This window comes from Mustela putorius, unplaced genomic scaffold (genome assembly GCF_011764305.1).
Source record: "Mustela putorius furo isolate JIRA1106 unplaced genomic scaffold, ASM1176430v1.1 tig00000083_pilon_pilon_pilon, whole genome shotgun sequence".
Taxonomy (NCBI): domain Eukaryota; kingdom Metazoa; phylum Chordata; class Mammalia; order Carnivora; family Mustelidae; genus Mustela; species Mustela putorius.
This window is the reverse complement of record NW_025421273.1, coordinates 43,324,934-43,352,761: the sequence shown is the minus strand read 5'-3', so window position 1 is coordinate 43,352,761 and position 27,828 is coordinate 43,324,934. Positions and strand designations below refer to the sequence as shown.

Sequence of the window (27,828 nt, the reverse complement as noted above, 5' to 3'; positions counted from 1 at the left end):
AAAAAAAAGTTATCAAAGCCAGGAAATTAACACTGATACCATACTGCTAACTAAAAGTACAGGTGGTATTTGAACTTCACATTACCCCCCGTTGTCCTTTTTCTATTCTGGGATCCCACACTGCATTTAGTTGTGGTATCTTCTATGTCTCCTCCAATCTGTGATAGTTCCTAAGCCTTTTATCTTTTTGTGGCCTTGAGATTTATTTATTTTAGAGAGTGAGCACGTGTGCATGAGCAGGGGGAGGGGCAGAGGGAAAGAGGAAGGGTAGAGAGAGAGGGAGAGAAGCAGACTCCCCACTGAGCACAGAACCTGACATAGGCTCATGACCCTGAGATTGTACCTGAGCCAAAATCAAGTCAGACACTTAGCTGATTAAGCCACACTGACTAAGCCAGGGTGCCCTGGCTTTGAGACAGTTTTTTTTTTTTTTAAAGATTTTATTTACTTTAGAGATAGAGAGTGTGTAAGCAGGGGGAGGAGCAGAGGGAGAGGGAGAAGTAGACTCTGTGCTGAGTGCAGAGCCCAATGTGGGGCTCAGTCCTAGGATACTGAGGTCATGAGTGAACTGAAATCAAGAGTCAGATGCCCAACTGACCGAGCCACTCAGGCGCCTCCCAGACTTGAGACTTTTCATGAGTACTAGTCAATTCTTTTGTAGAATGTGTCCAAGTTTGGGTTTTTTGATGTCTTATGCTTAGATTGAGGTTATACATTTTTGGCAGGATTCCACAGAAGTGGTATTTTGTTCTTCTCAGTACATAATATTAGATGTGTATGTTAATACATCTTTTTTCTTTTCTTTTCTTTTCTTTTCTTTTCTTTTCTTTTTTTTTTTTTTTTTTTTTAGAGAGGTGGGGTTGGAGAAAGGCAGAGGGAGAGGAAGAGAGAATCTTAGGCAGGCTCCATGCCCAGTGTGGAGCCTGATGCGGGGCTCGACCTCACGACCTTGAGTCAATGTGTCTTCATATTGGTGATGTTAATCTTGATTAAGGTGGTTTCTGACTGGTTTCTCCACTAGTAAAGTGACTGTTTTCCCCTGTGTAACTCATAAATATCTTGGAGGGAACTTGAATACTGTGGTAATATCTTGTTTCTCCTCAAATATTTACCCGTTAATTTCAGCATCCACTCACTGGCAAAGAGGCACCTTTTTTTTCTTTTTTGAGACATTCCCACCATAAAATTCACCCTGTTAAGATGTATGTCAGAGATTTTTAGTATATTCACGAGATCATACAATCATTACCAGTATCTAATTTTAGAACATTTTTATCACTCTCCATAGCCAGGTAGCCATCATTCCTCATATCCAACCCCTGGAAACCACTGTTCTGTTTTTTTTTATTTCCATGGATTTGCTTATTTTGGGTATTTTATCTGCAGGGGAAGATGCAACTTGTGACCCTTTGTATCTGGCTTCTTTGACCTCGTATGTTTTCAAGGTCCAGCTGCACTAAAGTACATGTGTCAAGACTCTACTCCCCTGTTTTGGTGGTTGACACTGTGTAGTGTGTCTGTCCCCATATCTGGTTTATTTATTCTTCAGTTGATGGCCACTTTGGGTTGTTTCTATCCTTTGGCTGTAATAGTAATGTAATTGTGTGATTACATATCATAATTCTGCTATGAATATTTGTGTACAAGTTTTTGTGGAGGTGTTGACTTTTAACAAGTCAAAGTTGGAACAAAAATTTCTTAATGTTTTATCTTGGATTTCAGACTGATTATAGGATATGTATTATTTGTAAACTAATATGGTCTCACCAAAAAAAATGGCATTTGGATGCTTTTTGGTGTGTTTGTTGTTAATTTTTATAAAGTTTGGAAGGTGGTGATTTCCACAACAGCAGGGTTTATTGAAAACAATCAGACCCACATTGGGTAGCTCACTTGGGTATCCCAGATTGCCCCAGAGAGCACATTTAGCAGGAGAGATACTCTGTAAATCTTATCAGATTTCTTTTTTTCCTCACCTTTCCAATTTCTAAGATGAAGAAAGAAAAGTCCAAATTGGAAAGAACACCTCAAAAAAAAGACCAAGGAAAAAGAAAAATTAGCCCAACTAAGAAGGAATCAGAATCCAAAAAAAGCAGACTGACTCCCAAAAAGGACAGCACTACAAAGTCGCCAAAAAAGGGAACAGGTGTGTTTTGGAGATGCCTGGACTTCGAGGAGCAGGTGGCTGAGGAGACAGACGGTGACAGCCAGGCTAGGAATTTGGCTGATGACAGCAGTGAAAAAAACAAAGTGGAACATTTGCTCTGGGTGGATAAATACAAGCCAACCTCGCTCAAGACCATAATCGGACAGCAAGGGGACCAGAGCTGCGCCAACAAACTCCTCCGCTGGCTCCAGAACTGGCACAGGAGTCCGTCCGAGGATACGAAACGCGGTGATTTTACAGCTTCCTTCATTTCTGTGTGTGTCTGTCACCATGTGATTGCTCAGTTCCACGTTTGTGGGGGAGTAGAATAGTTGGGCCGCTCATCTCTCAGCAGACATGGAAAGCGTGCGCTGAGTGCAGGCGCTGTCCTGGACCCCAGAGGTGCTCTTGTGACCGGAGCCGCCTCCCTCCATTTGCTCACAGTCAGTCACGGACATAGATGAAGCAGCAGTGAAGATAGTGGTGCTAAGTACTGTTGTAGGGGTGAGTGGAGGGCGCGGAGAGCGTGGAGGTGTGTGCTCAGGGACGTGGAGGTGCATCCCAGCCCCGGAGGAAGGGAGAGCCGAGCGAAGACTTGGAAACTAAGTGGGAGTTAGCCAGGCGAAGCGGAGCAAGAGCGTTGTGTGGTAGAGAGTACAGGTACCAAGGTCTGCAGATGTGTGAGCAAGCCCCTGGGAGGGCCTGGGAGATGGGGTGCAGGGGACGTGTGCAGATCAACAGCTGAGACGCACTCCCGGACGAGGCAGCCTGAAAATCCCAGCGGCGCATTGGCTTTCGGTGGGCCTGAGCTCTGGTACCTGCGCTGCTTCGCCGTGTGTGGGTCAGGGACACTGAACAGTACACTCTGTATTTAACGTCCAGGACATTGGTGAAACTGAGGCTTCAGGTCACAGAGGTTAGTAGTGTCTTCCTGAGCTTCACTCGCGGCCCTGGAGGGTACTGTGTGAGAAGTAAGAAGGCAAAATTCAGGGAGCAGCACAGCGAATTCCCAGAGTGATGGCTGGGTTATCAATATCCGTCTGCTCACTGGACACTGGCTGATGTGCCAGCTTATTTATGCCAGGTAGAGGATGTAATTGTAAGGGTGCAGGGTTAAGTTGGACTCCTCTTCTTTTTCTGAGACCACATAAAATCTACCATAAAGGGGGTTATATTGCTTTGTATTCCTGGAGAAGACTTTATAAATCTGCGGGGGAACTAGAGTCCCTTTTCCCATTCCTGTAGCAGGCTTAGCCATCTCTCTCTCTCCGTCGTCGTGTCTGTACGGAGCACCCTTGATGAGTCAGGCACCCGTGTGATAAGGGGAGGAGAATGCTCTAGAGTTGAGCTGGGCAGCATAGTGGCAGACACACCATCTTCAGTGCATTCTTTCTGTGATCCGGTAGCCGAGGGGCTTGCTGACGGTCGTTGAGGCGTGCCTGGCTCAGTGCTCAGTACGCTCGTCCTTACAGTATCCATGCCGGGCACCTACTGTCACCACCCTCGTTTTACAGAGGGAGGAAATAGGCCCGGGAGGTTGCATCTCTTCTCCCCGCTGGTAAGCGGCGGGATTAGGGGATCGGGAGTTAGGATTGGAGCCCAGATGACTCAGATGTCGCCACCCTCGTTTTACAGAGGGAGGAAATAGGCCCAGGAGGTTGCATCTCTTCTCCCCGCTGAGCGCTGAGCCGGCGGGATTAGGGGAGTGGGAGTTAGGATTGGAGCCCAGATGACTCAGCTCCCTGACCTGTGCTTTTGTAGGAAAGGAAACTCCTACAATTATGGTTTCAAATCAGAATTTTAGAGTTAGTTTTAGTGTTTCGTTTTGGGTGTCAGTGAGGTAGGCAGTTAGTTGAGTCTCACTAAGTGCTCTGGAAGTGTTCATGGTTTGTAGAAAATACTCTGCAGATTTAGAGGTAAACCAGAGAGCTGGTCTTGATTTTCGGTTTGTGTGCAGTGATTCCTGCCAATACTGAACTTCTCTTAGGGCATATAGGTTAACACTCTGGAACTTCTTTTTTCCCCAGCCGCAAAGTTCGGTAAATTTGCTGGCAAAGATGATGGCTCTAGTTTTAAAGCAGCGCTGCTCTCAGGCCCTCCAGGTGTCGGCAAGACAGCCACAGCTGCTCTGGTTTGTCAGGTGAGTGCGGTGCTGTCATGCAGTTGGAAGGCTGACCCGGGAACGGCGCGTGTGGCAGGTACATACTCGTGCGTGCGTTAGTAGGTCTGTGGTACCTGTATTTTAACCTGCTGCATATAGACTTTTCTAAAGTCAGATTTTTAGAATTTACCTTGGTTCCGGGGATATTTGTCATTTTCATCCTTTTCTTAATGTTGGTAATTAAAATAATAGGTAATATTTACCTGTGTGCCAGGCAGTGTGCTAAGCCCTTGGGTGCATTATCTTTTGGGTAATATAAATGTGTCTTAGAGACTCTTAAGGATAGAAATATTTTACATACTATTGTAAGAATTCTCTGTACTGAATATATGTATTCCTACCATCCTCATGTGCCAAATGAAATGGGCTTACAGAGGAGGCTGGTGGCCCATGCTCTGGGAGCCTGCCTTTGCCCATGTCTCTATGGCTGCCATATCCTGGACCATGAGAGGAGGAGACACTAGAGCAAACCAGAGGTCATGGTGCAGAATGTGAAGGGATACATGAAGGGGCATCAGAATGATAAAAGGAGAGATTTTATTTATTTAATTTATTTTTATATTTACTTTTATTTATTTATTTATTTTTTCTAAAGATTTTATTTATCAGAGAGAGAGAGGGGGAGAGAGCGAGCACAGGCAGACAGAATGGCAGGCAGAGGCAGAGGGAGAAGCAGGCTCCCTGCCGAGCAAGGAGCCCGATGTGGGACTCGATCCCAGGACGCTGGGATCATGACCTGAGCCGAAGGCAGCTGCTTAACCAACTGAGCCACCCAGGCATCCCTACTTTTATTTTTTTAAAAAGGTTTTATTTACTTATTTGTTAGAGAGAGACCCGCATGCACACGTGCAAGAGAACACAAGCAGGGGGCGTGGCAGGCAGAGGGAGAAGCAGGCTCCCTGCTGAGTAGAAAGCCCAATGCGGGACTCGATCCCAGGACCCTGAGATCAACCTGAGCCGAAGGCAGAGGCTTAAACAACTGAGCCACCCATATGTCCCAGAATGAGGGGTTTAAAACTTATTTTAAATATACGACTGGATTTCCCAACCCTTGTCCTATAAGCTGGCGGTTTTGTTTTGCCCTTGTTTTATGGGCCAGAGCATATTTCAGCTGATAGAACAGCTATATATTTTCTATTCTATTGTAAACTTAAAACAAAACAAAACAAAACATTTTTTTCCTAGTCTCTACAGTTGTAAACATGACTTTTTTCTCCCTTCATTATTATCATTATTTTGGAGGGAAATTGCAGGAAGGCATTTTATAATGCCTATAATCAGTATAATCAATTTTGGGAAATGAGTCAGAAAAACTTGATTTTTCACAGCTTGGTAGGAGGATTATGTATCAGGATGGTTTGATAACAAATGATTTAACTTTATCTTGAGGAGCCAAGAATTACTTTTTGTATCTTATAGTAAATTAATTCTATATCTGAAATTGAAATCTAGGGATAGGTGTATTTAATTCTTTGTAGGATTTTCAGAAGCAAACTTAGTAAAATTACTTATTCAGATATACTCTTCTAGATTAGTGATTTATCAGCTGTGTTTTTAAGATGGCACTTGTTTGTGTGTGCGTGTGGCATATATGTATATATTTTAAAAATCTCACAATATTGTGAGGTATATTATCTCATCGTCTTTCTCTTTTTTTAATCCGTGGCTCCTTATGTTGTTTTTGTTGCTTTATTTTTGAGAGAGTTAATAATTTGCATTGTGACAATAACGGTTTCCAATATTTTGATTAGGAATTGGGATATAGCTACGTGGAACTGAATGCAAGTGACACTCGGAGTAAGAACAGTTTGAAGGAGATTGTTGCTGAATCACTGAATAATACCAGCATCACAGGCTTTTATTCAAGTATGTGGGTATTTGATTTTTTATTTTGGTTTTCTTTGGTTATGTAAGGAAAACAAGTTCACTTAAATATTTAGGAACCAGTATTGAACATTAATATGTGCCAAGCACCCTGCTAAATCCTGGGGCTAATGATGGAACTCTTATAGGACACTAGTTCCCCCCACCGCCCCCAGCCTTTTTTTTCAGGTCTTAGCAGTTTCTAAGAGTGTGTTAAAACACATACATGGATATGTTTATGCGTTTTGCACATTATTTTAGAGGATTCACAGGTGAATCTTGTGAAGAGGGTAGTGAATAAATTGTTGTAATTCAGTGTGTTGAGTGAGGTAATAGAGGCTTGTAGATGAAGAAATGATTTGATTTGGGGCACTCGGGAAAGCCAGGATAAGGGTGATATTTGTTTGACAGGCCTTGGAGGTTGAAAGAGGATCATTTGTGGTGGAAGAGGTCCTATAGGCAAAGACAGTAGCAAAGGAGAAGAAACTGTGACGGTGACAGTGCTTTGGGCTGTAGCTGGTGGTCTGGTGTGGTCAGAGTGTATGGGAAAAATAAGATGCTCAAACTACAGAAGTCTTGCTACTTTCTATGGTAGCAAATTATTATTAAAGAGAATTTGCCCAGGAACGGTCACTCTAGCTGGTGGGAGTATTAGTTAATTGGTACTACTCTGGAGAGTAGTAGTCTGTCAGTATTTTTCAAAAGTTACATTATACAGACCTTTTAGAACAGAAATTCCAGCTCTTGGAATTTAGCAATTAATATACTTGTATATATGCAAAATGATATATATCAGGATATTCATTTAGTATGATTTAGAATAGCAGAAGGTTGGAAGCATCTTCATATTTTATCAATAGGTAGTGATTATGATACTATCTATGGATAGTGATTATGATACTATGATACTAATAGATATGTGTAAAATGGGATATTATTAAGCAGCCTTAAAAAATGAGGTGTTTTATATCTACAGATAAGGAACAGATCACCAAAATATATTGACTGATAAAACCAAGTTGTGTATTTTTTTGCACCCATGTTTTTAGTATGTATAAGGATACCCGAGGGGGGAAACGTGGGAGGTGGAATTTCTTTTCATCTGCATATGCTTGTGCCTCTTGCATTTTGGTTTAAAATATTTTACATGTTTTTTAAACAAAATAACAGCATTTGAACAGGTTTCTTTTTTGTCGCATCCCATAGCTTCTCAGCACGGGTCAGGCGGGCCAACCCATTCAATAAGCACGAAACATGCTCTCATCATGGATGAAGTCGATGGCATGGCAGGCAGTGAGGACAGGGGAGGAATTCAGGTAGTGAAAGCACTGCAGTTCTGTGGTTTTACCGTTGATTTTTAGTGGTAGTTGTGTGCGTGTTTTTAAAAAAATATTTCAAGAACTAATGATGCTGTAATACTTAGAGTAATTAAAGTGTATTGCCAAGGCTTTCAAAACCTGAAATACATACGTTGTGTAGTATTTTGTTGTTGTTGTTGTTGTTTTTAAATAATTATTTTTGTGTTGCAAATTTGCCTTTTAGGAATTAATTGGTCTGATAAAACATACAAAAATTCCCATTATTTGTATGTGCAATGATAGAAATCATCCCAAGATTCGCTCTTTGGTTCATTATTGTTTTGATCTTCGTTTTCAAAGACCTCGAGTTGAACAGATTAAGGTATGATGATTGGAATTTTTTTCTCCATCACACTTTCCTTCTTATTTTTTGGTATTTCTCAAAAGTTACCTTTAAAAGTACCTGATAAATATTCTAAAAATAACTGATTATGTGAATTAAAAAAAAAAAAAGTTTATGATTCTCCTTTGTCAATTTCAGGGTGCTATGATGTCTATTGCATTTAAAGAGGGTTTGAAGATCCCCCCTCCAGCTATGAATGAAATAATTTTGGGAGCCAATCAAGATATCAGACAGGTAAATTAAATACATGTTGTGTGATAGTTGCTGATTCTTTTGAATTAGTGCCTTTAACTTTTCAGAGAGGAAGAGTAGCATTATTTTTCCACCTTGACCATGTCTTATTTATGATTTCTGTTAGGTTTTACACAATCTGAGTATGTGGTGTGCACGAAGTAAGGCCCTAACCTATGACCAGGCCAAGGCTGATTCTCATAGAGCCAAGAAGGATATCAGACTGGTAAAATAAATTTCCATTTCTTAGTTACTTTCTCAGGCTAAAGCATTTCTTGTTTTGTTCATATTAACTTAATCAAAGTAGATACTGTAGTTCCTGGATACGCCTTTGAACCTGTAGATATTTATAATAAGAAAGATAGTTCCTAAGAAGTTTTCTAATTCAAATGAATTTTTCCTCAAGGACTTTTAGTGTACATTTTGAATTATGAGAAATGGAAGTTTTAAATTATACTTACGCTTCAGTAGTTATAAAATGGCCTTTTCAGGGTCCCTTATATATAGATTTCATGTTTTGAAGTTTGGAACTTTTGGAATAACCTGTTTGAAATGGCTTATTATTTAATAACCTTTCTGAAACTTGAAACTAGAAGTCTGTATTAATTATCTGTGTTCTGTTTCACCTAGTCACTAGTCAGAATTTATTATTACAGTTAGAGCAGTGATTAAGTAGTGTTTGTAACCTCCTCTTTTTTTTTTAATCAATAAAATTTAAGAGCAGTTTTAGTTTCGTAACAAAATTTAGTACAGGGTACAAAGACTTCTCTTATTTTCCCATACTCCAGACTCCTTTGGCCTTGTCCACTGTCCGCGTCCCCCACCAGAGTGGTACATTTGTTCCAGCTGAACCTGTACCAATACGTCATTATCACCCAAAGTCCTAGTTTACATCAGGGTTAATTCACTCCTCATGTACATTGCATGGGTTTTGACAAATGTGTCATAGCTTAGGTCCACCATTGTATATCACACAGAATACTTTCATTGCCCTAAAAATACTCTGTACTCCCCCTGTTCATCCATCCCTTCCCCCACCCCCCTGACAATCACTGATCTTTAGCCTATTTATTTGTTTTAGAGAGAGAACATGAGTAGGAGGAGGAGCAGTGGGAGAGGACAAGCAGACTTCACGTTCAGGGTGGAGCCTGACATGGGACTCGATCTCATGACTCTGAGATCATGACCTGAGCCTAAATCAAGAGTTAGCCAGGTGCTTAACTGACCTGAGCCACCCAGGTATCCCAATCACTAATCTTTTTGTTCATAGTTGCACCTTCTTCAGAATGTCCTATAATTGGAATCATACAGTATATAGCCTTTCAGTTTGGCTTTTTTTTTTTTTTTTTTTTTAAGAGAGAGAGAGTGAACAAGCGTGAGCAGGGGGAGGGACAGAGGGAGAGAAAATCTTAAGCAGGCTCCACAATGTAGGAGGTAGGGCTCGTAGTGACCCTGACATCATGACCTGAGCTGAAATCAAGAGTCCGATGCCTAACCAGTGGCCACCCAGGCTCCCCCCACATTGGCTTCTTTCTCTTAATAATATGCATTTAAGGTTTCTCCATACCTTTTACTGGACTTATGACAGCTCACTTCTTTTCTGTGGTGAATAATACTCCAGTGTCTGGATCTACCACAGTTTATTCATCTTTTGAATGACATCTGGATTACTTCCAAGTTTTGTCAGTTAAGAATAAAGCTGCTGTAAAGATCCATATGCAGGTTTTTTGTGTAGTATGTTTTCAGTTTGTTTGGATAAATACCAAGGAAGACAACTGCTGGATGGTATGGTAAGAGTATATTTAGTTTTGTAAAAGAAAAACCTGCCAATCTGTCTTCCAAGTGACTGTACCATTTTGCATTCCTACTAGCAATGAATGAGAGTTCCTGTTGCTCCACATCTCTGCAGCGTTTGATATTGTCAGCATTTTGGACATCGGCCATTCTACTAGGTGTGTCCCTCTCTTTTTTAGGGCCCATTTGATGTTGCCCGGAAAGTGTTTGCAGCTGGAGAGGAGACCGCTCATATGTCACTTATGGACAAGTCAGATCTCTTCTTTCATGATTATTCGATAGCACCCCTCTTTGTCCAGGAGAACTATGTACACGTGAAGCCTGTGGCTGCAGGGTGAGTGTTCGGAGCTCGTGAGGGGTAGAATTCGTTCCCTCCTGGTACAGGGAGGCCACCTTCCTGGGAGAGAGGGCCGGCCGTGAGTGCGGACAGTGGTGTCATCCAAACTGCTTTATTTATGCAGGGGAGACATGAAAAAGCACTTGATGCTTTTAAGCAGAGCAGCAGACAGCATATGTGATGGTGACCTAGTGGACCGTCAGATCCGGAGTAAACAGAACTGGAGTCTCCTGCCCACGCAGGTAAGCCCAGGGCTCTCCCTAAGATGCAGACTCTGCTTCAGGGAGAACGGAACAGCTGTGAGCTCTTGTAGTTACGTGCAGCGCCAGAGAAACGCTGTGGCTCTTGCGGCCAAGATAATGTCTGTTCTAGATTAAAACACTCTGGGGTCACAATTGTCCATTTCTTAATAAAAATAAAACATAAAAATAGCCAGATTTTTCAGGGTTTCAAAATGTTTTTATGTAAATGGACATATGGAAATAGGAATGTTAAATTCCAGACATAAGTAAGATGTGAGTCAGAAGTTTCATTTGCTCTGTTTTACCTTAAGAATCAATCCATTTCTTTTTTGTCATTCTTGGTGCTCCCCAGTGGTGACTGAGTAGCTCCTGCTTGGAGATGCAGCCAGGGCAGGTCAGGGCTACTTCTCTGATACGTGACTCTGATTTTCTTCTTCCTTGCTGAAGAGGCAGCTTTATACTGGGCACTTTATTTAAGGGGTAGCTTTCACTCAAAACAGAGTTTTGCAAACTTTCATAATTAAGAATGTTATTTGTTCTTGAGTTTTGCATATTTATACTGTATTATTGTCCCAAGTAATAATAAGCAAGGGACTTCTGGAAGGCCTGTTCCTCTCTTAATTTTGCCTGTACCTTGTTGGATACCAAAAAACAAAGATTCATTCTGGATATAAAGAATCCTTTCTCTTATGTTTTACAAGTGTTCAGTTTTTATTTATTTTATTTACTTTTATTTTATTTTATTTTATTTATTTTTACTAATAATTGTAACTTTAAAAATTTATCCTAAAGAAATAACTTTAAACATGGGAAAAGCTTAATGTACAAAAATATTACCTTAGTTTTGAGACTATTAGAAATCAGAGAAAATCTCCATGTCTGGCAGTAGGAGAATGAGTATGGTAAACATTCTTGATGGAATATTGTGCAGTCTTTAAAATCATTTATAAAGACTGTCTAATATGAAAAATGCTTATGAGAGAATATTATTAGAATAAAGCAGGGTACAAAATTTATGTATAATTCCAGTTTTTAAAAAGTGTGAGCCCTGGATTTAGAAGACATTCAAGGATACCTTTTAAAAAATATTTTCCCAAGTGCCAGTTTACTTAATGCTCTGTTCAGTTTTTCATGCTTTGATCCAGCTGTGCTATTCATAGTTCATGTTAAAGCCAGTCATGTTCTGGGCGCCTGGGTGGCTCAGTGGGTTAAGCCGCTGCCTTCCGCTCAGGTCATGATCTCAGGGTCCTGGGATCGAGTCCCGCATCGGGCTCTCTGCTCGGCAGGGAGCCTGATTCCTCCTCTCTCTCTCTCTCTCTGCCTGCCTCTCTGCCTACTTTTGATCTCTCTCTGTCAAATAAATAAATAAAATCTTTAAAAAAAAAAAAAAAAGCCAGTCATGTTCCTCTTAAAGTCTCTTCTGCCTCCTGAAATAACTGGTGTTTTGGGATCAGTTGGTCAAGGAGGCTGAAATCTGAGATGATCTCTCTGAGGGCCAGGACATGTTTTGGACTGATCCGCTGTTCCTCAGACAGAAGAGAGACAGAGGGAAAGGGTCTGATGTTCTGGAATTGGGTACCCGGGACAGTATTGCTTTGTTTGCTCAAGACTCCTTGGAAGCCAGTAGCGTAGGAAGCAACGTTGCACTGAATTCAGTGGACTGCAATTGATTTTTTTTCAGGCCATTTATGCCAGTGTTCTTCCTGGAGAGTTAATGAGGGGGTACATGACCCAGTTTCCTACCTTTCCAAGCTGGTTGGGGCGGCACTCATCTACCGGCAAACACGATCGTATTGTGCAGGACCTAGCACTGCACATGAGTCTCAGGTAAGTGGTGTTAGTCTGGGTCTGGCATTTTCTCAGCGTAGCATATTTAGTCTTTATCCAGTGAGGATAGCATAAGTCAAAAGATTGGTGTTTTAGTTTTGATTTTATTGCTAACTAGATAAATGGTCCTGGATAAGTTCCTTATATTTTGTCGGCCTGGGTTTTATTATCTATAATCCATATAATACTTGTTTATCACTTAAAGGGATACTTTGGAGAATAAGCCCAGTTGGTAGATAATCTATAACTTTAAGATTAAGTTTAAAACTACATAAATCTGAGGTAGTGCTACCATTTATCATTATGACTGTGCCCATTACTAGTAGGCATACAGAATGTCTCAGCTTCCAAATAATTTAATAGGCAAAAGGGAACTGTTTAAATAAATGGACTAGTTTTTAGCTATCCTAGTAGTAGGCCGACCGAGTCATTTAGGATAGGGGACATAGTTCAGCATATGAGAACAGGAGGCAGACATGCAGATGATTGAAAGTCAGTGTGCTTGGAGAAGTTTAATGAAGTCCAAAACCTCTTATTTGGTACAGTGTTGTTAAAGTTCAGAAACTTAGAGAATGTGCATGCATATAAGTATTAAGTGAACTTTAGGAACTTATTTTTAACCATGAAGAACTTGAGCAGTCTTATTTCTCTTTCTGATCTCTGGAGGGGATGTTAACATTGGTCCACTCAGAACTTTTGTTTGAAGCTGAACTGAAATTTCTTTCTTCTATTCCTGTAAAATTCTACTTCCTACTTTGTGCCCTCTTTCTAGTCTATGGTTTGGGTCTTTTTTTGGGCAACTCTTGTATTCATTTCCTATTGTTCCTATAACAAATTACCTGAACTTAATGGTTTAAAATGACATGAAATTATTGCCATCTTAAGATGCAAAGAATATCCTGGATTATAGGGCAAGCCCAGTGTAATTACAAGGGTCTTTACCAAAAAGAAAAAAGGGAGGCAGCCATATCAAGCCACAGAGAGAAAGACATTTTAAGATGTTAATTGTTGGTTTTGAAGATGGGAAAAGAGACCATGAACCAAGGGATATCCGTGGTCTCTAGAAATTAGAAAGGGTTGCATTTCCCACTGCTCTACTCATTGCTCAAGGGGGAGGCCAGGCTCTGAGCTCTTTTCCTCCTCCCTGCCCTCTGCTTTTTAAAAAGGTGATGCATCCCTGTGCCCTGCGGGTATCCACCTTTGACTCCCTCTCTGTATTCATGTAGATTGTGGGCACTGGACTTCGAGATTTTTTGCGGCTGTGCTTTTGTATGTCTGTCCCCTTCTCCCATTAGACCAAACATTTCTGGTGGGAGGTAGACCTGCCCATCCAGCATGTAAAATTGGGTCAGTAAATGTTCCTTAATGAATCACGTATACGAGATTGTCATCAGCAGAGTATATCTATAGTGAATTTCACAATTTTTAAAGTAAATTAGGACCTTCTTATTTAACTTTTCGAGCAATTAAGTCATTGAATTTTCATAGATCTCAGTTTCTCTTTATCTTTAAAGTGGAAGTGCGATTTTATTATTAGTACTTGTTGGGGTTACAGATGCCTTCGAGAATCTGGAAAGCTCTTTGATCTTTATTACTCCCAATTGTGCTAATGCACAAATAATGCTAGGGGAATTACAGTTTTCTGAGGTTAAGAACCCTTGATTTAGGAACACTAGATGGTTCCTTTAGACTTCTCTAGAGTTGACTTTTCTGTGATTCTAAATAGAAGATAACAGTAATGGAACAAAGTAAGAGAACACTTTTGACAAAGGTTTCATGATTTTCTTAGGCACCGTGGTTTAGGGCTCATATTTGTCTTCAAGCACTAGTTGTGCTTGACAATGGAAGACTGAATCTTGAGGAAATGGATGAATTTAAAATAAGAGGGGTTTTTTTGGTTCTTTGTCTAGATTGTAAAACAGTTGGGGGCAGGGTTCTAGATTTCAAATCAAGAGAACTATTGAGACTCAGTTACCTGAAGACAAGAGCAGGACCATGAATAATTTTAACATTTTTATGGGTTCTGAAGCCCAGGAACCTCTGAGGTTTCTTGTTTGGATTATGCACACATATAATTGCCTCATTTGATGATGGAGGCAGCTGGATTGGAAAGATTTTGATTGGAAACATTTTGTTTTGTTCATCTATCTTCTGTCTTTACGTGACAATATTTAAGAGCAAGAGAGAAAATCATTTCATAATAACATTGTGGTTCGCAGCAGACTTTTTCCTGAAGCCTTCCCCTCACAAGTGTGGACCACCTTGTGATTATACAGGGACATTTTCTGCAGTTTTCTTAGTTTGGGGAAGGCCCTGCTCTAGAACTTAAAGATTTCAGAGTAACTGTATTAGGAAATATGAGGGAAATATTTATGTGTAATTTTGCCTGTTAGAATTAAAGATCAAAAGGTGTAACAGACCCTCTTGGAGGAAGTTGCAGTGGAACTTGAGGTAGGAAATCTCACTGCCTTTTACTGATGTTTTTAATATTTGGAACTGGAATGAGTAATCTTTGGCTTAGTTAAGTCTGAGCATATAGAAGTCTTGTGCTGCCCAGGCTTTGAGAGTAGGTTGGAAATGGAACCCACATTTGTGTTTTTCATTCACTAATCCAGATAAGTAGAAAATTTACTCCCTTTGAGCACACTGGTGTGTCCATTATCCTGATGGTGTAGTGCTAGGCTTTCTCTATCAGCTGTTAAATGGTAGACATGACATTGGGCATTAATAATAGCGGATTGATCTTTAGCATACTGTGGCTTGAGTTGGTGGTAGTTTGCCACTGACTACAGTTATGTCTCTCTTGTTTTGGCTTAAGAACTTACTCCAGCAAAAGGACTATAAACATGGATTACCTGTCCCATATAAGGGATGCACTTGTACAGCCCTTGACCTCACAAGGGGTAGAAGGAGTACAGGATGTCATTGCTCTTATGGACGCCTACTACTTGATGAAAGAAGACTTTGAGAATATCATGGAAATTAGCAACTGGGGAGGCAAACCTAGTCCCTTCTCCAAGCTGGATCCCAAGGTAAATTATGTAACCCACTGGTTCTCCATCACTTTGTAATTACCAGGTTTGTAGTAGAAGTGTTTCAGAAATGTTGTAGGTGCTTTAAAATGGTTTAATTTTTTCCCCTTTAAATGCTTTTCCTTCTTATGGCCTAGGCTTTCCAAAGATTCTGTTTGAGTGCAGTATTAAGAATGGAGTTCTGGATTTGACCTTAACGATTTGTAGTTTTAGCATTGCTTTACATTGAGTGGAAAAGCAAGACATGAAATCTAGAGAAGCAAATATAAATGTATTCCTTGTAAAAATGATGAGCCTGGGGAAGTAAGTCAGGTGGTGGTAATATATTATGAAAAGAAAGATGTGTTTATTGGCTGAGGATTTTTTATACTTCTTCTTAGTCTGCCTAATCTGTGAATTTAGTGTTTATTATAGTTATAATAGTTATACTTTATAATGAGCATGAAAAAATTAAAATGACATAACATGAATTTGTAATATCTACTACCTCACACTCTGCCTATTTCTTTGGTGCCATTTTAGAAGATAAATATTCTCTGTGGCTTGCCTTCTCTAGAATTTTGATCTGACTTTATGGTTATGGGTAAATTCTCCCAGGAGACCACCACTGTTAGAATTCAAGGACTAATTCTACAACTATGTTTAGAAGCTTCAAGTTAGGGCTTTTCAAGTTAGTTAGTAGTTTTAATTAACCATTATTATTATGATAAAGTTAGTATTTTTAAATAACCATTATTATTATGATAAAGGTAATTTATGTATTTTGTGGAAGGTAATTTATGTATTTTGTGGTACCTAAGGGCCAACTTTAACTTGGACCATATTCTAAGTCTTTTTGATTTATTGATTCACTGTACCTCTTACTTTGTAGAACAGTGGAATGCACGGTTAAATCTCACAAGTTAAATTTCTCTCTTTTTGCCTGCCTAATGTTCCCAAATACTGGTTCTTATTTTTGACTCACGGGCTCTGTTAAGAATGTCATGGAAATTAATAGAACTTCACCACAGAAAAATGTGCAGAAATACACTTAAATGTACATATATAATATTTTGCAGAATGTTTTAAGGATCTTGCAGGATCTCACAAAACCTTTAGTTTAAAAGGATTTTTTGGCCCTTATATTTTTAACAGCCTCTATTCCTTTCCCATAGGTGAAAGCAGCCTTCACGAGAACTTACAATAAGGAAGTCCACCTCATTCCATATTCCCTTCAGGCTGTAAAGACACCCAGACACAGTACAGGCCCCGCGCTGGATTCTGAATACAATGAAGAGTTAAATGAAGATGACTCTCAATCTGATGAGAAAGACCAAGACTCTATGGAAACTGATGCAATGATCAAGGTAGTATTTTAAGCTACAGACAGGAAATGCCATGATACTCCCTCAATAGTTTTATCCTTTCTTATGTACAACTTGCCTTCTGAAATCATTCAGGGCCTGTTTTAAGTTTTTAGGTTCATCACATTGAGGGTGGAGAAAGGTATAGATTTTATTCTTATAAATAGCTGCTTATAATAGTGGAAGAAAGCAAGAAAATAGGCCATCATATTGATGGTCATATGCTATTTTAGAAAAAGTACCATTTTTGTTGGTACATTGGTGTGTTTTACAATAGACATATTTTTACAGTTGCATTAAGAGAAACATTTTCATGAAACTGTCTCTCCTGTAATTTGTGTTTTGCTATAGCCATCGAACTGCCTATAGAAGTTTCTCAGGATGAAACAATCTTGTCTTGTGCTAGGAAAGATTAAAACCATTTATAGTATCTGCCCACCGTTAACCACTGGCTAAGGCAAAGGAATCTAGTCTCTGTTCTTTTCTGTCCTTAGTATGTGTCATTCTGTCCTTCATTTCTGTTTTGTATATGCAGGGGAAGGAAAAGCGGCCTTCTCCAGTGTAGCTCTTTAGTCTTCCATAGACATAAGATTGTCTCCCTCTCTCCTCTTCTCAAACTGACGGGAAATTCCTCTTTAAAACATTACCTTATTAGTAAATTATGTCCTGCTTATTTTGTCTTCCCTAAATGTACCTATCTCCTAAATCCAAGACACTGTGTGCCTGGGGAACATATCTTAGTTGTAGATTCTAAACAGCTTTTCAGTAGTCAAAGGCCCCAACTAGCCCAGTTGTTGCTTCAAAGCAAGCTCATCAGGTGTAGTGGTAGTTGAAGGATGCTTGCAACCTTTCTTTTTATTAAGTTGCAGGTAAAGATTTGCTTCATTGTAGAAATTGACTTACTTCACTGCCTCAAATACAGCTATTAACTATTTTGTGCATTCTTCTCTCCCAACAGAAAAAGACAAAATCTTCAAAGCCTTCAAAATCAGAAAAAGATAAGGAGTCCAGAAAAGGAAAAGGAAAAAGTTCAAAGAAATGAAACTGTTTTCCACTACTGACAGCCACTTTTTACTTGCCCCGTTGACCAGTCTAGCTTGTCTAGATAATGCCTTGTTTTTTCCAAAGGAATCATATTTTAGCATAATGGGGCAACTCCGTGGTCCCATTATAAATAAATGGTGGTACAGCTAGAGGGATGTAACCAGTAGGCTAACATACACCTCTTATAGAGGTTGATAGGACTGCTTGGGTCCTCCACTGTCCCCTGTCAATCTAATTAGATTGTGCTTCAAATTGTGTATAATCAGAATCTGCATGTGGGCTTTGGAGTCAGATTTTAGGTAACAATAATATGCCTGGGAACATTGGTACTAAGGCGATTTTTGTAGGCTTAAGAATTTATCCTAATGGCCTTTATAGGACCAATGCCAATTTTTTTTAAAAAGGTAGTTACTATGCTGTGGTGAAATTTTGTAAATAAATCATAATACAAAACTGTCACCACCTAGAGCTGGTATTCTTTGTATATTGTCAAATATCATACAAAATATAAATTAGGAATAAAAATGTTCCACGCGACATATGTGCAAATTCTTAAAATGTCATCTTGTACAGTAAAATAATATGTTGGTATATTACATTCCTTATTAGTTTGCAAATGATTGGGTAAAAAGCGAACTCTGTTCCTCACTAACCAGCTGTGTGAAGCAGAACTTCGGCAGTTGGACAGTCAGAACTCTCATTCCTAACCTAAGTAAGTCTGTGAATGCTGGCGGGATCTCTGTCACGAACAGCAGGTCATGGAGAGGCCCCTGTGGCATCACTGGAGGGGATGGGGGACTGTAAGCCACATTTTCAGCCTTCCAGAGTCTCAGCTCATCAGGTTTAAGCCAGTAGGGTATAGGCCGGGTCAGGATCTCAGTCTCACTCTGCCTTGGGACAAAATGGATGCTGGCTTTCGTTACTTTTCCTCTGGGAGGTCTGGTTCTGCCCTGTGAGCGATTGTACAGATCGTACTGGAATTTTGGATGGTCCCTGTAACTGTACTTGCAGAGTGGCTCTGAGGCCGTGGAAGTAGCCTGGAGTTTAGTTGTCTAGCTCTTTTGGAATTTTGTCAGTAAATGCTCAGAGGTATGTGCTAAAAGGCATGTAAAATTAGGATACCATTTCCTCCCTTTGAGTAATTGACAGTCTTACTTGGGAGGTGAGACATAAAGTTCTTGAGACATTTAAAGTGTATTTACAAATGTGAAAAATGTCTTTCCTGTAGCCCGACTTCATTATGGGAATTAAACGTTGCCTTTGGCCTTGCCCCTCTCTGTGAAAGCCCAGCTGGAAATGTCTGCTTCAGCGAAGAGCTCCTCGATTGATGACTAACTCACTTCACCAGTGGGGTGAGCAGGGCTTGCTTTCACACATTCTCCTGTTTCTCTTGCTTTCTGATACGAAAGTCATGCTGCCTACTTGTTTTTTACTCTCCAAGAAAGGGGGTGTAAGCTCCTTGCAGCCAGAACAAGGAGTATGAATTTACTTGTAAATTATGATTTTGTTATTAATTCTAAATGCTCTATGATTGGCATAATCAGTGTATGAGATAAATAAATTTTAGAATTAGAGATTATAAACCTGCTCTTTAAAATAGGACAACATGGATCTGCTGGAGCTTTGTGACGCCACGTGGCTTTGCAGAATAAAACGGCATACTTCTTTTCAGATCTGTTGTGTCTTGGCCTTTTCGGAAGCTGTAACAAACTACTGTGCTTTCTCCTCCATCCTGTTAAGTGTTTGCGGTCCATTACTGCAGCAACATTATTGGCCTCTTGAAGTTATTAACAAGGAGCAGTATTGTTGTATCTTCCTAAGTATGTTCTGGTGTAATTATGCTTATCAGTGAATGTTTTAAGCCGATAACTCTCCCAACTATGGTGTGCTTTACTCACACAAATCCCACAGTGCCTTTGGCTCTTATTCCTTTAACTTTACAACATCTTTCCAGTGATAATAGGAAAATAAGAGGATGATAGGTGGGTTTAATGACAGTGACTTGTATCACTTATTCCCTAGCCAGGCTTTGCCGGAAGAAGATCAGATCATAAAGTTGGAGGCATCATGTATGTGGATGCTTGGATGCAGGAAGACATGATTAGGTATTAGTACCTAATACCATAGGCCGGCAGGTACACTTGTAATACTAAGGATGCTGGTGGCTATACGGTAAGATCCTCTCATATGAAACATTCAAAGTTAGGCTCTCGGACTAACTGCCAGCTGCCCACACTTTGGAGACATTGGCTTTGGATGACAGGGAAGCATATACTGATGCAGGAAAAATATGAGGTGTGTGTGATATGGGGAAGATTTTGAAAAATGTACGTCTTCAGGGGCAGTCAGATGATTTAATTTTGTGAAAGGAATTAACACAGATATAAAAGCTTACGGTTTATAGTTTCATTCTTTTAAATTGGTGTTTTTATTCTAAGACTGATTCTACTAAACTTCTCATTTCAGACTTTTAAGTGTTAATGTCTGTGCTGCCCGAACTTCACAATGCTATCTCCCTTTAAATCCAGGAAAAACATTACAAATATCTAATGAATGATTTTATTTTAAAGGAGACACTTCAAAATATAAAAGTTATCAAAAAGTTGAATATTTACAGTTCCACCATAGGCTACTATTAACAGTGCAGAGCATATAATATGTAACTTGAAGAAGAACTCGATGAAGTATAATCAACAGCAAGGTTACATGTCACTGTTTTGCCATTCTACAATGGCAACTGTACAATGTCTGTGACCTGAAGAGTCTTTCTTTTTTCTGTATCCAGAAACCACCAGGGTAGAAACTTTGCCTCCTGTGGAAAAGTGGTATCTTTTCAGGAACATTGTATCTAGAAAAGACAAACCCCACATCTTTAGAAGTGTTTCAAATGACTGGCATGCACTAATAAAGCCAAGCTGTGCTACAAAAATTTTTGCTCATTTCTGGAATGTGGAGCAATGACTATTCAAATTAGAAACCTCCGGTCTGTAATCAGTATTGAGTTTAAATCTTGGCTTTGACTCAAAGGGTACAGGCAAACTGTTGAACTATTATAAAGTGAGGGTGATGATAATAGTTTCTTTACTGGGAAAAATGGGAAAATGCAGGGTAAGCACTCAGCACTCTGTGAAGATTTTCCTGAAACTAAATGGTCATTAATGGTTCCTTGTCTAAAGGGAGTCAGTGAGGGGCACCTGGGTGGCTCAATTGTTAAGCCTCTGCCTTCAGCTCGGGTCATGATCTCAGGGTCCTGGGATTGAGCCCCGCATCGGGCTTCCTGCTCAGCAGGAAGCCTGTCTCCTCCCCCCTCGGTCCCCCCCGCTTGTGTTCCCACTCTCACTGTGTCTCTCTCTGTCAATAAATAAATAAATAAAATCTTAAAAATAACATAAGATAAAAGGAGTCAGTGAACAGTAGCCTCAACCACTATTCATTGTTCAAGAAGACATTTATAGTAACTTTTTCAAAAGATGGTGCATAATCATAACTTACTGGAGCACATCTGCACGTATATAGGAACTGTGGGATTAAGCCTCTACTTTAGTGCAGGGATAGTGTTTGGAGAGAGTCTATGTAGGATTATTAAAAACATGAACAAGATTCTCCTTTGGCAGAATCGTAGATTATCCTCCTGCAGATAATAGTTACAAACTCGGGACAAAATACAACTATTCAAAGGTATTGGAAGAGCAACCAAAAGCTGGCAGAAATTGGAAAGGTGTCAATTCTTGAAGGAAGAGAAGTCCACTGGGTAAGATTCATCTTCCTGTGTGTTTGACCTGAGGGTAAGTCCATGAGGACAGAGAAGTCATAGTCTTCTAGCTCAGAGAGAATAGAATTTGGGCCTGGTGGAACTACTGAAGTGATAGGGATAATACCCTGAAAAGGGTACTGCCCCCCAAATCTGCATATAAACTCCATGTAAACCCTTGAACTTCACAAGCTTAGAAGAGACTTTTATGCTGGACTGGAAGCACAGTTCCATGTTGAAAGGAATGCCATTAGAAATGCCAGTTAGAAAACTGAGGGCAGCATCTAGGATTCAAGGGCTTCAGTACTCTGATGGTAAGAATGGAATTCCGCCAATAAACACACTGGACAAGAGTCTCACATTGGACTGCAGGTCCAACGAACTGCAGCCTTGTGAGATCCTGAACAGAAGACTGCTAAGCCATGCCTGTATTACTGATCCACAGAAATTGTGAGATAGGTTCTGGTTCAAGATGGCAATGCAGGAAGATCCTGAACTACCTCTTCCCATGGACACAGTGCATCTACAGCTGCATATGGAACAAGATCCTAAAAACTAGCTAAGTAACTCCTGCACATCAGGTGAACAAGAAAAAAATTCACAGCAAAATGGGTCGGAGAGGGTGAGGAAATCTTGCTGTAAACCCCACCCCAGCATGATGACACAACCAGGAGGGAATTCAATAGCTCCTAGCTTCTCCCTGAGGAGTAAAGGGTTTGGACCCCACATTTGGTGCCTGACTTTTAAGACTTCCACCCGAGAGATGGGCCTCCAAAATCTCTAGCTTTAAAAGGCAACAGGCCTTGAATTCACAAGAACTAAAAGGATATGGCAAACTAAAAAACAGTTCAAAATGAGATCACATGGACCCACCGTGGCTAATCCCCCAGGGCCCAGATCAGAGGCAGCAGAGTGGAACGCACCCTGTCTGTGAAAAAGGCCTATTGTCTTAAAAGCTTTGGCCTGAGAGGCAGGCTCCTAATTTAACATATACTGAGGGGCCAACTACAACACTCTGCTGAGACTGTGGAGGCTAGCAAGCACCATCTTCGTGTTCTTTCTCTGCCTTGTGCCAGATGGCCAATATCTCTCAAAAAGGAGCTTGTGCACAAGCTTGTCAAGGGATACACGATAATCACCTAGCTCTGGTGGCCAGCAGAGCTTTACATTTGCAAGTCCTAACTAGATTGTCACAAACAAACCATTCTTAACCAGCTAGGCTTTCAGTGCTTAATGCAGAAGCAGCAGACAGAAATGCCCAGTCTTTATGAAAGAGGCTTATTTGCTTAATAACTGTGGTCTGAAGGTTCAGCTTTCAATCAGTCTGCATCTAGGTGCTGACAGATTTCCCCCTTCAGGATACTGACACGTCTTGGCATACTCCTCAACTACTGGGAGCAACAAAGAAAGAAGAACCAGGGCAGTGTTGAATGGTTAGGCTGGGAGAGGTGGCTGTTTTAGCTAATGCTTAGAAACCAACACAGAGTCAATGAAAATGAGGAAATAGAAGAATATGTTCCAAACCAAAAAACTGGTAAAACCTCAGAAAAAGACCTTAATAAAATGGAGATAAGTGATTTACATGATAAAAAGTTTACAATAATGGTCATAAAAACAATTCATGAACAAAGTGAAGAAAGTACTAAACAAATCACAGACTCAAATACAACTACTGAACTGGTTAATACAATAAAAAGGTTCAATAGCAGGCTAAATGAACAGAAAGGATCAATGAATCTGAACACAGGCCCATGGAACTCATCAGCACAGCAAAAAGATAAATGCATGAAAAAAGTGATTATCGTTTAAAGGATTTATGGGATAACATCAACCAATATTCCCAATATGAGGGTCCCAAAAGAGAGGAGAAAGTCTGAAAACTTGGGGAAGGAAACAGATAACCAGATCCAGGAAACCCAGAGTTCCAAACAAGATGAATCCAGAGACCCACACCAAGACACGTTATAATTAAATTGCTAAAAGCTAAAGGAGAGAAGCCACTTGTTACATACAAGGGAACCCCTGTAAGATCATCAGCAACTTTTTCAGTAGAAACCTTTGGAGACTAGAAGACAGTGGCATGACCTATTCAAACTGCTGTGAAAGAAATGTGAAACAAGAATATTCTACCAGGCAGTACTGTCCTTTGGAACTGAAAGAGAGTTTTCCAGACAAAGAAGAGCTAAAGGAGTTCATCACAGACCAGCCTTACAGGAAATGTTAAAGGTGGTTTAAGCTGGAAGTGCTGGTTAATAGAGGGAGACATATGAAAGTTATAAATCTGAATGTTTAAAGGTTAATTTGTTAGTTCAGAATAATCTTATAATGGTGGTGGGTTAATCACTTACAAAAGTATTAAAAATAACCATCATGACAATAATTTAATGGACACTCAAGATGCAGACATACAAACTGACATCAAAAATAGAATGGGGGATAAAAATGTAGAGCCTCAGAATTTGTTATCAACTTAAAATAGGTTTAATGTAATCCTCATGGTATCCACAAAACAAAAATCTACAGTAGATACACAAAGGATAAAAGGAATCTAAGCATACCACTATGGAAAGTCATTTAAATCATAAAAAGAGCAAGAGAAGAAGGAAAGGACAATGGACTTACTCCCATTTTTATTGTTTTCTGGGCTATTTTGTAAGTCTGTATCTGTTGATAATTACTTTATATGCAAACTCGCTAAAATCCTCTGATCAAGAATGGCTAAATGGATTAAAAAGCAATATCCATCTATCCTGCTGCTGAGAAGAGACTTAGTTTTAAGGAAACAGGCTGAAAGTGAAGGAATGGAAAATATTTCAGGCTAATTGAAATCAAAAGAAATCTGGAATAACTTTACTTATATCAGACAAAAAGGATTTTAAAGACTATAATAAGAGACAAAGAAGGTCATTATACAATGATAGATCAACACAAAAGTAGATACAGCATTTGTAAGTATGCATCCAACATAGAAGCATCTAAAGATACAAAGCAAAAATTAAGGTCTAAAGGGAGAACTAGCAATATTGTAAGAGTAGGGGACAGAGAATGGACAAAGCATCCAGATAGGAAATCAGTATAAGGAAACACCACACTTAACAGACATTTACAGTGCATTTCATCCAAAAGCAGAATATACAGAGTTAAGCACACATGAAACATTCACCAGGACAGATCACAAGTTAGGCTATGAAAATAAGTCAATAAATTCAAGAAGACTGAGCATCTTTTCTATCCACAATCGTATGGAACTAGAAGTTATTTATAAGAAGAAAACTGGAAAATTAAAAAAATATGTGGAGATTCAACAACATGATATGGAACAACCAGTGAGTCAGAGAAGAAATCAAAAGAAAAAATATCTTGAGACAAATGAAAATGGGAAGACAATATACCAAAACTTAAGGGAGGTAACAAAAGCAGTTCTGAGAGAGAAACTCCTAGCAATTAATGCCTACATCAAGAAACAAGAAAGATCTCAAATTAAACATACTTAACTTTATACCTCAAGGAACTAGAAAGAGAAGAACAAGCTAAGCCTAAAGTTAATAGAAAGAAAGAAAATAACAAAGCAGAAATAAAGGAAAGAGACTAAAAAGAACAATAAAACTAAGAGCTGGTTAAGGAAAATAGATAAACCTTTAGCTAGACTCACCAAGAGAAAAGAAGGACTCAAACAAATGAAAGAAGAGATAGTATATTGGATAACACAAATACAAAAGATCATAAAAGACTACTATGAAAAGTGCTCCATATCACTCTGCATCAGGGAAATACAAATCAAAACCACAATGAGGTATCACCTCACACCAGTCAGAATGGCTAAAAATAACAATTCAGGAAATGACAGATGCTGGCGAGGATGCGGAGAAAGGGGAACCCTCCTACAGTGTTGGTGGGAATGCAAGCTGGTGTAAGCACTCTGAAAAACAGCGTGGAGGTTCCTCAAAATGTTGAAAATAGAACTACCCTATGACCCAGCAATTGCACTACTGGGTATTTACCCTCAAGACACAAACGTAGTGATCCGAAGGGGCATGTGCACCCAAATGTGTATAGAAGCAATGTCTATAATAGCCAAACTATGGAAAGAACCTAGATGTCCATCAACAGATGAATGGATAAAGAAGATGTGGTACATATACACAATGGAATACTATGCAGCCATCAAAAGAAATGAAATCTTGCCATTTGTGAAGACGTGGATGGAACTAGAGGGTATCATGCTTAGCGAAATAAGTCAATCAGAGAAAGACAACTATCATATGATCTCCCTGATATGAGGAAGTGGAGATGCAACATGGGGGGTTAAGAGGGTAGGAGAAGAATAAATGAAAGAAGATGGGATTGGGAGGGAGACAAACCATAAGTGACTCTTAAGCTCACAAAACAAACAGGGTTGCTAGGGGGAGGGAGGTTGGGAGAAGGGGGGTGGGGTTATGGACATTGGGGAGGATATGTGCTATGGTGAGTGCTGTGAAGTGTGTAAACCTGGCAATTCACAGACCTGTACCCCTGGGGATAAAAATATCATGTTTATAAAAAATAAAAAAAATTTTAAATTAAAAAAAGAGACTACTATGAACTACTACACAGTGACAAATGAAACAACTTAGAAAAGAAATGGAATATGCCTAGAAACATACAACCTTATAAGACTGAATCATGAAGAAACAGAAAACTGAGCAGACTAGTTACTAGCAAGGAAATTGAATCTATAATGGAAAAAACCTCCCAGCAAACAAAAGTCTAAGACCAGATGGCTTTTCTGGTGAATTTTACCAACATTTAAAGGATTCATACCAGTCCTTCTCAAACTCTTCCAAAAAAACAGAAGAGGAGGGAACACTTCCAAACTCATTTTATGTGCTAGCATTAGTCAGCTACCAAAACCAGACAAAGGATATCACAAAGTTCTAGGCCAATATCCCTGATGAATATAGATGCAAAAATCCCAAGCAATCTATTAGCAAACCAGATTCAACAATACATTAAAGGGATCATAGACCATGACCAACTGGATTTTATTCCAGGGATGCAAGGATAGTCTAACATTCACACACCAATCAGTGTGATATACCACATTAAGAAAATGAAGAATAAAAATTACATGATCACTCAGTAGATACAGAAAAAGCATTTTAACAGTATTCAACATCCACTTAATGATTAATAACAACAACAACAACAACAACAAAACTTCACCAAAGTGGGTGTAGAGGAAACATACCTCAACGTAATAAAGGCCATATAAGACAAGCCCACAGCTATCATCCTCCTCAATGGTTAAAAGCTTAAAAGCTTTTCCTCTAAGATCAGAATGAAGATAAGGATGCCTACTCTTACCACTTTTAATTAAACATAGTACTTGGAGTCCTGGCCAGAGTAGTTAGGCAAGAAAAAGAAAGAAAAGGCATCCAAATTGGAACGGAAGAAGTTAAAGTATCACTAATTGCAGATGACATGGTATATGTAGAAAACCCCAGAGACCACTAAAAAACTGTTAAAGTCTCTTAAGTGAATTCAGTGAAGTTTTTTCAGGATACAAAATATACAAAAATCTGTTGCATTTCTATACACTAATAATGAGCTATCAGAGATTAAGAAAACAATTCCACTTAAAAACTGCATAAAAAAGAATGAAATACTTATGTGTAAATTTAACGAAGGAGGTGAAAGACCTGTGTGGTGAAAACCAGAAGACACTGGTGAAAGAAATAAAAGAAAAATACATAGATATTCTATGCTCACAGCTTAGAAGAATTAAAGCTGTTAAAGTGTCCATACTACCCAAAATAACCTACAGACTCAATGCAGTTTCTATCAGTTTCCAATGATTTTCACAGAAATAGAATAAACAATCTTAATATTTGTATGGAACCACAAAAGATCCTGAGTAGCTAAAGCAATGCTGAGAAAGAACAGAACTGGAGGTACATTTCCTGAAACTATATTACACAGCTATAGTAATCAAAACAGTATGGTATTGGCATAAAAATAGTCACACAGTAGACAGCAGATGTGAAGATCAAATGGACCAGAATAGAGAGCTCAGAAATAAACCTATGTATATATGGTCAATTTATTTGTGACAAAGGAGCCAAGGGGGGAAAAAATACATATATATGCATGCTAGTGGCCCAGTTTTCCCCACACCACTTAATAAAAAGACTGCAGTCTTTTTAATAAGTGGTTTTTTAATAAGTGGTGTGGAGGAAACTGGGTCACTAGCTCACACCACACACAAAAATCAACTCAAAATGGATTAAAAATTTGAACAGAAAACCTGAAAACATAAAACTCCTAGAAGAAAATGGGGGGTGGGGAGAAAATATAGACGGTAATAAGCTCCTTGACAT

General features: G+C 39.4%; 2 protein-coding genes across 3 annotated transcripts in view; one reads left to right on the top strand and one right to left on the bottom strand.

Moving 5' to 3' along the window:
- Nucleotides 1–19,392, top strand: part of RFC1 (replication factor C subunit 1) — a 77,746-nt gene extending 58,354 nt beyond the window's left edge. The window contains exons 13-25 of the mRNA XM_004764011.3: nucleotides 1,993–2,395; nucleotides 4,174–4,286; nucleotides 6,059–6,173; nucleotides 7,377–7,486; nucleotides 7,713–7,850; nucleotides 8,010–8,105; nucleotides 8,230–8,328; nucleotides 10,076–10,230; nucleotides 10,358–10,475; nucleotides 12,157–12,302; nucleotides 15,121–15,334; nucleotides 16,489–16,680; nucleotides 17,636–19,392. Of these exons, the coding sequence (XP_004764068.2) occupies nucleotides 1,993–2,395; nucleotides 4,174–4,286; nucleotides 6,059–6,173; nucleotides 7,377–7,486; nucleotides 7,713–7,850; nucleotides 8,010–8,105; nucleotides 8,230–8,328; nucleotides 10,076–10,230; nucleotides 10,358–10,475; nucleotides 12,157–12,302; nucleotides 15,121–15,334; nucleotides 16,489–16,680; nucleotides 17,636–17,719 (1,983 nt within the window). The 3' untranslated portion in view covers nucleotides 17,720–19,392. The remainder of the gene's footprint in view (nucleotides 1–1,992; nucleotides 2,396–4,173; nucleotides 4,287–6,058; nucleotides 6,174–7,376; nucleotides 7,487–7,712; nucleotides 7,851–8,009; nucleotides 8,106–8,229; nucleotides 8,329–10,075; nucleotides 10,231–10,357; nucleotides 10,476–12,156; nucleotides 12,303–15,120; nucleotides 15,335–16,488; nucleotides 16,681–17,635) is intronic.
- Nucleotides 19,393–20,264: 872 nt separating this feature from the next.
- WDR19 (WD repeat domain 19) overlaps nucleotides 20,265–27,828 on the bottom strand; it is a 98,928-nt gene continuing 91,364 nt past the window's right edge. For both annotated transcript variants that reach the window (XM_004764012.3, XM_013062210.2), the window contains one exon: nucleotides 20,265–20,569. The gene's annotated coding sequence lies outside the window, so the exon portion shown is untranslated. The remainder of the gene's footprint in view (nucleotides 20,570–27,828) is intronic.